At 44.5% G+C, this 12,741-nt stretch overlaps 1 protein-coding gene across 1 annotated transcript in view; it reads left to right on the forward strand.

Annotated features, from left to right (window-relative positions):
* Positions 1-12,741, forward strand: part of LOC106579066 (U5 small nuclear ribonucleoprotein 40 kDa protein) — a 52,860-nt gene that overhangs the window by 26,030 nt on the left and 14,089 nt on the right. The window contains exons 2-4 of the mRNA XM_045702598.1: positions 3,185-3,525; positions 7,382-7,466; positions 7,742-7,871. Of these exons, the coding sequence (XP_045558554.1) occupies positions 3,185-3,525; positions 7,382-7,466; positions 7,742-7,871 (556 nt within the window). The remainder of the gene's footprint in view (positions 1-3,184; positions 3,526-7,381; positions 7,467-7,741; positions 7,872-12,741) is intronic.

Raw genomic sequence — 12,741 nt, forward strand, 5'->3', positions numbered from 1 at the left:
TGCATCCTTTATTTAAAGGGGCAGATCAAGCTGATCCTAACTGTTATAGGCCAATTTCCATTTTGCCATGTTTATCAAAAGTGTTGGAAAAACGTGTCAGTAATCAACTGACTGGCTTTCTTGATGTCTATAGTATTCTCTCTGGTATGCAATCTGAACAATCAGAACATCTGCTGTCTCAGCCACTGCCTGTCACCAAGGGAGCACCCCAATGCTTGATCCTAGGCCCCACGCTCTTCTCAATTTACATCAACAACATAGTTCAGGCAGAGCTCTCTCATCTATTTATATGCAGATGATACAGTCTTATACTCAGCTGGCCCCTCCCCGGATTTTGTGTTAAACTCTCTACAACAAAGCTTTCTTAGTGTCCAACAAGCTTTCTCTACCCTTAACCTTGTTCTGAACACCTTGAAAACAAAGGTCTTGGGGTGTGATTACTACCTCTGAGGGTTTAGAGCATGTGGTAGTCACCTCATACAAGTACTTGGGAGTATGGATGGACGATACACTGTCCTTCTATCAGCACATATCAAAGCGGCAGGCTAAAGTTAAATCTAGACTTGGTTTCCTCTATCGTAATCGCTCCTCTTTCACCCCAGCTGCCAAACTAACCCTGATTCAGATGACCATCCTACCCATGCCAGATTACGGAGACATCATTTATAGATCGGCAGGTAAGGGTGCTCTCGAGCGGCTAGATGTTCTTTACCATTCGGTCATCAGATTTGCCACCAATGTTCCTTATAGGACACATCACTGCACTCTATACTCCTCTGTAAACTGGTCATATCTGTATACCCGTCGCAAGACCCACTGGTTGATGCTTATTTATAAAACCCTTTTAGGTCTCACTCCCCTCTATCTGAGATACCTACTGCAGCCCTCATCCTCCACATACAACACCTGTTCTGCCAGTCACATTCTGTTAAAGGTCCCCAAAGCACACACATCCCTGGGTTGCTCCTCTTTTCAGTTCGCTGCAGCTAGCGACTGGAACGAGCTGCAAAAAACACTCTTACTGACAGTTGGGGCTGCTTCGTGTGATGTATTGTTGTCTCTACCTTCTTGCCCTTTGTACTTTTGTCTGTGCCCAATAATGTTTGTACCATGTTTTGTGCTGCTACCATGTTGTGCTGCTGCCATGTTGTGTTGCTACCATGTTGTTGTCATGTTGTGTTGCTACCATGCTGTGTTGTCATGTGTTGCTGCCATGCTATGTTGTCATCTTAGGTCTCTCTTTATGTAGTGTTGTGGTGTCTCTCTTGTCACGATGTGTGTTTTGTACTAGATTTTTATTTTATTTTTAATCCCGGCCCTTGTCCCCGCAGAAAGCCTTTTGCTTTTTAGTAAGCCATCATTGTAATTAAGAATTTGTTCTTAACTGACTTGCCTAGTTAAATAAAGGTGAATTATATATATATATATATATATATATATATATATATATATATATATATATATATATATTTATATTTTAAATCCTCAACACGGTGGCCCCTCAGGGGTGCGTGCTCAGTCCCTTCCTTTACTTCCTGTTCACTTCCTTGACTGCATGGTCAAGCACGACTCCAACACCATCTTTAAGTTTCCTGACGACACAACAGTGGTAGGCCTGATCACCGACAACGATGAGACAGCCTATAGGGAGGAGGTCAGAGACCTGGCAGTGTGGTGCCAGGGTAACAACTTCTCCCTCAACATGATCAAGACAAAGGAGATGATTGTGGACTACAGGAAAAGGAGGGCCGAGCATGCCCCCATTCTCATCGACGGGGCTGTAGTGGAGCAGGTTGAGAGCTTCAAGTTCCTTGGTGTCCACATCACCAACGAACTATCATGGTCCAAACACACCAAGACAGTTGTGAAGAGGGCACAACAAAACCTATTCCCCCTCAGGAGACTGAAAAGATTTGGCATGGGTCCCCAGATCCTCAAAAAGTCCTACAACTGTACCATCGAGAGCCTCCTGACTGGTTGCATCACCACCTGGTATAGCAACTGCTCGGCCTCCGACCACAAGACACTACAGAGGGTAGTGTGTACGGCCAAATACATCATTGGGGCTAAGCTTCCTGCCATCCAGGACCTCTATACCGGGCGGTGTCAGAGGAAGGCCCTAAAAATTGTCAAAGACTCCAGCCACCCTAGTCATAGACTGTTCTCTCTGCTACCGCACGGCAAGCGGTATCGGAGCGCAAAGTCTAGGTACAAAAGGCTTCTTAACAGCTTCTACCCCCAAGCCATAAGACTCCTGAACAGCTAATCAGATGGCTACCCAAACTATTTGCATTGAACCCCCGCCTCCCATTTTTACGCTGCTGCTACTCTTTGTTTATTATCTATACATAGTCACTTTACCTCTACCTTCATGTACATATTACCTCAATTACCTCGACTAACCTGTGCCCCCACACATTGACTCTGTAACGGTACCCGCTGTATATAGAGTCGTTACTGTTATTTTATTGTTGCTCTTGAATTTTTATTTTTTAATTATTTTTTACTTCAGTTTATTTATTAAATACTTTAATACTTATTCTTCTTAAAACGGCATTGTTGGTTAAGGGCTTGTAAGTAAGCATTTCACTGTAAGGTCTACACCTGTTGTGTTCAGCGCATGTGACAAATATAATTTATTTTGATCTACTCACCTTCGCACGCCGATTCATGGATCGTCTATAGCCGGGTTGCATCCGGTTTACACAACCCAACTTCACACACGCATTAGGACTCAGTGCGCACAGGGAGCAGCGCGAGCTGCGACAACATCGTCACGTCATCCAAAAACATGGCAGACGTATGATGAAAATAAAATGTTCATATCTTCGACTGTGAGTGATGTTTTGTGCACAAACATGATAACCAAAGTGTCTTATTAGGAATTTTGAAATCTAACTTCTCTATGTTCAATACCGGAACCCTGTCCCCTTGCTCGCTCATCGCAATGGTGTGTTTGAGCAGTAAGGATAGTGAAGTTGACTGTAGACATAAGTTGGCGAGGTGCATCTGTGACAGCCGAAAGTCAGTCACTGTAGTCTAAAGTGGTTTTCCAACAGCAAGGCTCAGATCAACATGGCAGTGTCAACATAGCTGCTATTGTGTAAGTTTTTCTTTATAAATACCTTTGATCTATAAAGTTCATAAAGAAAATCTATATTACATCTCATGTTCTCCTATCCAGATGTCTAACAATGCCACTGCAGCCTCCAGGAGAGGAGTCTTTCAAGCTCATGGTGATGGTGAAGAAGAGTCTAAACAACCCAGTCGTAGCTACATGCTGAGTGACTTTGACTCAGACCCTGGATCTGAGACTGATCCTGACAGTGAAGAAGCAGAGAGTGAAGCAGAATTAGACACAGAACCAGACACACATAAAGAGAGTGCCACAACTGGTCCAGAACTCACTGAATTGAGAGATATAGGTAAAGGCCCACAGACCAATGTCTATAAAGAGGAGGCGTACATAAGTACTACACACACCCAGCCTAAAACCAAAGGAGAGCTCCACATTCACTCTGTGTTGTAAGTAGATTAAGCCGTGTGTGTGTGTGGGTGTGTGTGCGCAGAGATACCCATCTAAACAAATTATTAAAATAAACTACAAAGTTCTGTTGCCAAAAATGTGTTTGTATTTTAAAACACAGAAAATACAAAAGTCGATTTTACTTTTGTACCTAATTCACCCCATTATCCTTGCTCTGGAAGTGCTTTCTTTCAAGCTCCTCCACTCATCCACCAACACCTCTCATGGCCTCACACGATAGTGCCATAAGACTTCTGATACCAATGCATTACATTTGGGATTGTAGGGCCCAAGAAATTTTGAACCGCTATTAAAAAAATCATTGTAGAAATGTTTTTTCACTATTTTGAAGATTTTCTGAAGTATCTTGTTGTAACGGCCGTCGTAGGAAGTGGACCAAGGTGCAGCGGGTTGAGTGCTCATTTTAACTTTATTTAGAACACTGACGAAACAAAACAAGAAAACGAACGGACGACAAACAGTAATGCAGGCTACACACAGCTATGCAATAACAACCTCCCACAATTCCCATAACAAACACACCCCTAATTATAGGAACTTCAATCAGAGGCAACGAGAAACAGCTGCCTCCAATTGAAGGCCCCAATCCCAATTAACTAAACATAGAACTAAACACCCTAGATCAGACATAGAAGAACACAACATAGAACATAGACCAAAACCCCGGAAACTCTAAACAAACACCCCTCTACATAAACACACACCCCGAACCACATAAAACAAATACCCCCCCAAAGGTGCAGACCCCGGATGCACCTCACACAAACACAAAAATAACCCCCCCCAAAAAAATAATTTTAAAATCCCAACTAAAGGGAGGGAAGGGAGGGTGGCCACCGTCACCAACGGTTCTTGTGCTACACCCCCCCCCCAACCCACCTACTGTGGAGGTGGCTCAGGCTCTGGCCTTATTCCCCCACCTAACCAGTCCACCCCTGCTGAATACCTCGGCCTGAAGCGCGTCACTGTAGACCTCGGACTGTAGGGCGACTCTGGGAGCTCCGGACTGTAGGGCGACTCACTCGGTTCCGGACTGTGGGCCGTCTCTCTACGGGGCACTGTCGCCGGACGCTCTGGACGAGGCACTGTCGCCGGACGCTCTGGATGAGGCACTGTCGCCGGACGCTCTGGACGAGGCACTGTCGCCGGACGCTCTGGACGAGGCACTGTTGCCGGAAGGCCTGATGCGTGGGGCTGGCTTAGGACGTGCCAGACTAAGGACACGCACCACAGGGCTAGTGCGAGGAACAGGGACAGGACGAGCTGGACTGGGCTGACGCACTGGAGGCCTGGTGCGTGGGGTGGTAGTGGAGGTACCAGACTGGAGACACGCACCCCAAGGCTAGTGCGAAGAGCGGTAACAGGACATACTGGACTGGGCTGATGCACTGGAAGCCTAGTGCGTGGGGCTGGTACTGGAGGTATCAGACTGGAGACACACACCTGAAGGCTAGTGCGAGGAGCGGGAACAGGACGTACTGGACTGGGCTGACGCACTGGAGGCCTGGTGCGTGGGGCTGGTACTGGAGGTATCAGACTGGAGACACACACCTGAAGGCTAGTGCGAGGAGCGGGAACAGGACGTACTGGACTGGGCTGATGCACTGGAAGCCTAGTGCGTGGGGCTGGTACTGGAGGTATCAGACTGGAGACACACACCTCAAGGCTAGTGCGAGGAGCGGGAACAGGATACACTGGGCCGTCAAGGCGCACTGGCGGTCTCGAGCGCAGTACTGGCACCACCCTTACTGGCTGGATGCCCGCTTTTCCCTGGCAAATGTGGGGCGCTGGCACCGCGCACACCGGCCTGTGAATGCTTGGCCTCAACGCCGTGCGCATCACTCCATAGCACGGGACCTGACCAGTAATAGGCTGCCTCCGATAAGCACGGGGAGTTGGCTTGGGGCTTAACCCTGGCCCAGCCAAACTACCCGTGTGCCCCCCCAAAAATTTTTTTTATTGGGGCTGCCTCTCAGGTTTAAATGCCAACCGTGTACCCCTGTAACAGTCCCGGTCTTCGCTCCACCATCGCCGTTCCTCCCTTGCTGTCTCCTCTATTGATCATATCCCGGCCTCTATTAGAAAAGGGGACCGTCTTAAACAGTTAAACCAAATGGAACGTTTTTGGATTTACAAACTACAGGCCACTAAATACCCGGGTTTAAATGAAGATATGGATTTCTCACCCTTCCTGTAGGGTTGTGATGGGTACATTTGCTGTCATCTAGTGGATATTTTGCTCAATTGCCCTCAGCTATGTTTAGACTCTTGTTGTTCATGTTTTGCTGTGTTCTAGTGTACTATGGAATATATTGCTTTCTTATTCTTGACACTTCTCCCAGACATATTTAAGGTTAGAACTATCTTTCTAAGTGTTCTGATACTTCTAGCTTGGAGTTACATTTGTATGATAACATAGCTACAGTATTTCACTTTAAAGTGTGTATACTATTGCTTACTAGGTGTGTCCAATCAATTTTAACCACTCCCTCTTCAAATTAGGGTTAATTGGAAAAGCTGTTAAAAAGAGAACATTGTATTATTTCTTTGTACTCCCTGACGAAGGCCATGCAGCCGAAATGCGTCGGATTTTTAAAAACATTGTTTCTATTGAACATGCCATACTAATAAAGGCATTTTAATCAATTATATGAAGAGTGCCTTGGTCCTCCTTTCTTTTTGATGACCAACTCACCCCTTTTACCAAAGAGCACCTTCTGTCTACCAACATTTACTATTGTGTACCTTAGTAGCGCTTCCCTTCCTCCTCTTTCTAATAGAACTAAACACCCTAGATCAGACATAGAAATACACAACATAGAACATAGACCAAAACCCCAGAAACTCTAAACAAACACCCCTCTACATAAACACACACCCCGAACCACATAAAACAAATACCCCCCTGCCACGTGCTGACCAAACTACAATAACAAATGACCCCTTTACTGGTCAGAACGTGACACTTGTTACAAATTAACTGGTGATTTTTTTCAGGCCTTTCATATACAGTGCATTCAGAATGTATTCAGACCCCTTGACTTAATCCACATTGTGTTAGGTTACCGCCTTATTCTAAAATGGATTAAATACCAAAAAAATTACGGATTAAGGTACAGAGAGATCCTTTATGAAAATTTGCTCCAGAGCGCTCAGGACCTCAACCTGGGCGAAGGTTCACCTTCCAATAGTACAACAACCCTAAGCACACAGCCAAGACAACGCAGGAGTGGCTTTGGGACAAGTCTGAATGTCCTTGAGTGGCCCAGCCAGAGCCCGGACTTGAACCCCATCGAACATCTCTGGAGAGACCTGAAAATAGCTGTGCAGCGACGCTCCTCATCCAACCTGACAGAGCTTGAGATGATCTGCAGAGAAGAATGGGAGAAACTCCCCAAATACAAGTGTGCCAAGCTTTAGAGTCGTACCCAAGAAGACTCGAGACTGTAATCGCTGCCAAAGGTACTTCAACAAAGTACTGAGTAAATGGTCTGAATACTGATGTTTCAGTTTTTTATTTTTAATACATTTGCAAAAAATACTAAAAACCTGTTTTTGCTTTGTCATTATGGGGTATTGTGTGTAGATTGATGAGGGGAAAAAACGATTGAATCCATTTTAGAATAAGGCTGTAACGTAACAAAATGTGGAACAAGTAAAGTGCTCTGAATATTTTCTGAATGCACTGTACAAATGACAAAATACTCTGTGTGTGTGTGTCTGTGTGTGTGTGTGTGTGTCTACATAAAAAATGTCACAATATGCACTGACAATTGACAAATATCCAGAGGTGTGAAGGCCTTCTCCACCTCCATCTCTCTGTCCATGTCTCAGGGAGTGTGGGAGTGAGGTCATGACGTGCCAGTTCAACAATGAAGGGACTCTGTTGGCTGTTGGTCTGAGTGACGGAGCCATCAAGGTATCGGACTTGAACACCTTTTCTGGATTTATGTTCATTAAGGCACACTGTAACAAAACGTTTTGCACCGGACAATGAAAACAAATGTTTCTTATTGAACAAGTGCAGTTAGTATCTCCCCACAATATATTTTTCCTTTTCCTGCCTAATGAACACAACCCCGTTGATATGTGGCCGACCAATTGACGTGTAGGAGAATGATAAATTATAGATCCGTCCTTATAGATCCGTACTTGGGACGTCTGAATTAATTTAACTCCATCTGTCTTTTTCAGCTCTACAGTATGGACAATGGGAATTTTCTACAGACACTAAGGGACAGCAGCAGCATTCTGTCCTCTCTACCAGTTACTGCACTACGATTCACTCTGAGCTCCCAGTCACGTTGTCTCCTGCTGGCTACCTGTGAGTAATACATCTTACTCCCATAGAAATAGAATTACTAGAATGGACATTCAAATTCAAGTCAATGGGTAGACCTGGCTGTGAGTGATACATGTTAGCCCTCTCTGAGGGCCCCTCTCCTGAACAAACATTACTTGTCCTAAAGGGTCACACACTCATAGAAATAGAATGACTAAAATGGGAGAAGCCCCTCAGACCAAGGCAGTTAAGTGCACTCAAGGGTACAATCAATATGTCTGCCATTGTAGACCTGTAATTTCTAATAAATTGACTTGGCAGGAGAGAGAGAAGATTTTAGGCCATGGTGTGGTTTAAGTAATAAACATCTTAGATGCAAGGGCATGGTACTAAATCATGTTTCTTCAATCTCAAATTAGACATCCTCAATGATGTATATATGCATCATTACAAACGTTGATTGATATGAAGCTGATACAACTTTCAGTTGAACAATGAGAACAGTGAGAGTTCTGCTACTTTGTCATGTTTCTGGTACAGTGATGTTCCGCATTTTGAGCCAGTAGAAGATTCAACTGTCACGAGTTCCTAGGGCCTCTGACAATTCTGCATCCTGTATGATTTGAGGCACATGGTGATGGAAAACACTTGTTTACTTCAGACTTTTTAAAGTTATGTGTAAGCAATTAAGCAGGTTACTCGTGTTATGATCGTAAGCAAAGATATGTGAGGATATGACATCTGGGACATCTTGGCATCCGGCTTTGCTCCTCCACAATGCACCAGTGTTGGGGAAGCTACTCTGAAAATATAGTTTACCAAGCTACCAATTACTTCACACTAGAAGAAGTTAAGCTACCCTGAAGCCACCCTTAAGAAAAATATAGTATACTTACTAAAGTTACTTAGAAAAAGTAGTTCACTACATCCAAACTACTTTGTGAAAAATTATCATATGTAAATCTGAAATGTCATAAACTACAAATTGCAAGAACAGATCACTTTGGGGTCATACTCTATGTTTAGATCATTTGTAATTTAGCCTATTAAACACACAAAAAAGTTAAAATTAGGCAGGTCTGATGGCGAAAAGTAAATTAAATGATTGTCTAGATTTTATTTTTACAAAAAGAGTAGTGTGTAGTTCCAGTAGTTAGCTACACTACTACATGGCAAAAAAAAGTCATTAACTACTGAAAACACTACCTAGATTTGAATTTACACTGAACAAAAATATGAACGCAACATGTGAAATCTTGGTCCCATTTTTCATGAGCTGAAATAAAAAATTCAAGAAATGTTCCATACGCACCAAAAAAGAAATGTTTGGCACAAATTTGTTTAGAACCCTTGTTAGTGAGCATTTCTCCTTTGCCAAGATTATCCATCTACCTGACAGGTGTGGCATATCAAGAAGATGATAAAACATCATGATCATTACACAGGTGTACATTGTGCTTGGCTGTCTTCATAGGAGAACCCTATTTGGTTTCACGTAGAAGCCTTTTGGGTTTCATGTAGAACCCTCTGTGGAACCCAAAAGTGTTCTACCTGGAACCAAAAAGGGTTATTCAAAGGGTTTTCTTAGCCGAATAACCATTTTAGTTTCTAGATAGCACCTTTTTTTCTAAGTGTGGGGACAATAAAAGGCCACTCTAAAATGTGCAGTTTTGTCAATAACACAATGCCACAGATGTATCAAGTTTTGAGAGAGAGTGCAATTGGCATACTGACTGCAGGAATGTCCGCTAGCTGTTTCCATAGAATTGAATGTTCATTTCTCTACCATAAGCTGCCTCCAACGCTGTTTTAGAGAATTTGGCAGAATGTCAAACCTCCATATCCGGCTTCTTCATTTGCGGCTGATGAAACTGTGGGACAGCTGATGAAACTGTGGGTTTCCACAACTGAATAATTTCTGAAAAACTGTCAGAAACCGCCTTAGGGAATCTCATCTGCGTGCTCGTCGTCCTCACCAGGGTCTTGACCTGACTGCAGTTCAGCGTTGTATCCGATTTCAGTGGGCAAATGCTCACCTTCGATGACCACTTGCATGCTGGAGAAGTATGCTCTTCATCGATGAATCCTGGTTTCAACTGTACCGGGCAGATGGCGGACAGCGTGTATAGTGTCGTGTGGGCAAGCGGTTTGCTGATGTCAACGTTGTGAACACAGTGCCTCATGGTGGCGTTGGGGTTAAGGTATGGGCAGGCATAAGCTACGGACAATGAACACAATTGCATTTTATCAATGGCAATTTGATACCATGACGAGATCCTGAGGCCCATTGTCGTGCCATTCATCCGCCGCCATCAAATGGTGGTCACACCAGATACTGACTGGTATTCTGATTCACGCCCCTACTTTTTTTTTAAAGGTATCTGTGACCAACAGATGCATATTTGTATTCCCAGTCATGGGAAATCTATAAATTACAGCCTAATGAATTTGTTTCAATTGACTGATTATCTTATATGAACTGTAACTCAGTAAAACCTTTGAAATTGTTGCATGTTGCGTATTATATATATATTTTTTATAGTTCAACTACCACCAAGCTACTGCAAAATGTAGTTTACCTTTTAGTCATTTAGCAGACAGTCTTATCCAGAGCATACATTTTCATATTTTTTGTACTGGTTCCCCGTGGGAATAGAACTCACAATCCTGGCATAGCAAGCACCATACTATACCAACTGAGCCACATGGGATAAATTACTTCTTTAATTACTAATTTAATTAGTTAAATTACTAGTTGAACTACTCCGCAACACTGCTACTAACCTTGAATGGGAATGACTGTTCTAATTCTATGCACAATAACAAGTCTGTTTTTGTTCCACGCAGACTTAGTCAAAATGCTCAGATTTCAACTGCTATCGTCACTCAAAATGCTTCTGACTGAACGAATGTGATTCTCAAGGACCGGAGTTGGCTGTCCCAATAGAATAGCCTCAATTCTTCGGGGCATGGACTCTACAAGGTGTCGAAAGCGTTCCACAGAGATGCTGGCTCATGTTGACTCCAATGCTTCCCACAGGGGTGTCAAGTTTGCTGGATGTCCTTTGGGTGGTGGACCATTCTTGATTGACACGGGAAACTGTTGAGCATGAAAAACCCAGCAGCGTTACAGTTCTTGACACAAACCAGTGCGCCTGGCACCTACAACCATACCCCATTCAAAGGCACAATTCAAAAGTGGATTTAACAAGTGACATCAATAAGGGATCATAGCTTTCATCTGGAATCACCCGGTCAGTTTGTCATGGAAAGAGCAGGTGTTCTTAATATTTTGTATACTCAGTGTACAATCACGCCTGACAAGGCCAATGGAATACACCCCTCGTTGGAAGTCCCGCCGTCCACAGGTGATACACGTTAGGTTCGGATTCATTCCTTCAATTTAACACCGCTCTTCATCGAGCCCAGGAACGGGGGGAAAACAGGTGTTGCACCTCGTTTCCCTCCTTCAGGGAACAGTAGTTATAGTCATAATATTACGTTCCCTTTCAGTTGGTCAACTTCAGTACAACATACTATGGAGAAATACAATCACGCCCCAAGCCGACCCCAACAGATACTAAATGAAACAGCCCATGGCAGACCACCCAGATCTGACCCCGCCAGATATGACAGTCTGGGTATTACGCACACGGCACGTTGCCTAGTGAATTTCCCCGGTCCCAGCCATAATAAGCACGCTGTGGGCTACACAGGGAGAAGTGACATCCGAGCGATAAAACCTCACAAAAGTGTATGGTGATGCCCAACTTGCTGCAGCACAAATATCTCCTGTAGTTAACCCTTTAAACAATGCCCTAGATGCTGCCAGACCCCTGGTGCAGTGGGCACGTACACCGCTAGGTAACCCTTGTCCCTTGCTGATAATATGCCAGGGAGATAATCCAGTGGGAGACACGCTGCTTAGAGAGCGCCCTGCTGCGCGGTGGATTATCAAAACAGACAAACAGCTGCTCACATAACCGGATATCCCGCGTCCTTTCAATGTACGTGTGTAAAGCTGGCACTGGACACTGGATATGTAACCTCTGTTGTTTTTCAGAAGGAGGCGAAAAGGAAAATAATTCAAAAGCTAACGACCTATAGGACATAGCCATCACTTTCGGGGTGAAGGCTGCATTTGGACGTAACGTCACCTTAGAGTTGCCTGGGGTGTACAGGAAGGGTGTGCGGATAATGTGTGGAGGTCCCTAGCACATTTAGCCAGGTCCAAAGCCATGAGCAGGGAGGTTTTGTAGAAGAAGATCTTCAGATCCACTGACTCCAGAGGCTCAAAGCTGGTTTTGGAGGTTTTGTAGAAGAGGATCTTCAGATCCACAGACTCCAGAGTGCCTCCAAAACCAGCGCCAAGTCCCATGCAAGTGCATTAGGTTTAGAGACCGGTCTGAGATGGCATAACCTTTCAGGAACCGCACCACCAGGTTTTGAGCCCCCAGTGAGGTTCTGTCAATTCCCACATGACACACTGAGATAGCGGCTATGTGCACTTTTAAAGTGGAGAATGCTTAAAAAGCTCCCGTTGGAACATAAGGATGTCCCTCACAGAGCTCTGAAAAGGAACCAGTCCTTTATCTTAGTACCACAGCTCAAACATTTGCCACTTATAGTCATGCAGCCCTCTCGCCCTTGCAGACTGAATGGTAGCAATAACATTCAGAGGTAAACCTCTAGCCATCAGATTGGCCCTTTCAGGGGCCAGGCCCATAGGAACCAAATCTCCAGCCTCACAAGCCAAACGTGCCCGTGCGCCTGGGACACCAAGTCCCCGTGCAACAGGAGTTGCCACCGGTCCCCACCTAAAAGGCAAACGATCTCTGTGAACTAAGGCTGCCTGCCCCCTGACAATAGCAGAGGGTCCCACCAATGGGCCATAGCCCGTAGGCCTGACAGG

This window comes from Salmo salar, chromosome ssa19, assembly GCF_905237065.1.
Source record: "Salmo salar chromosome ssa19, Ssal_v3.1, whole genome shotgun sequence".
Classification (NCBI taxonomy): Eukaryota; Metazoa; Chordata; class Actinopteri; order Salmoniformes; family Salmonidae; genus Salmo; species Salmo salar.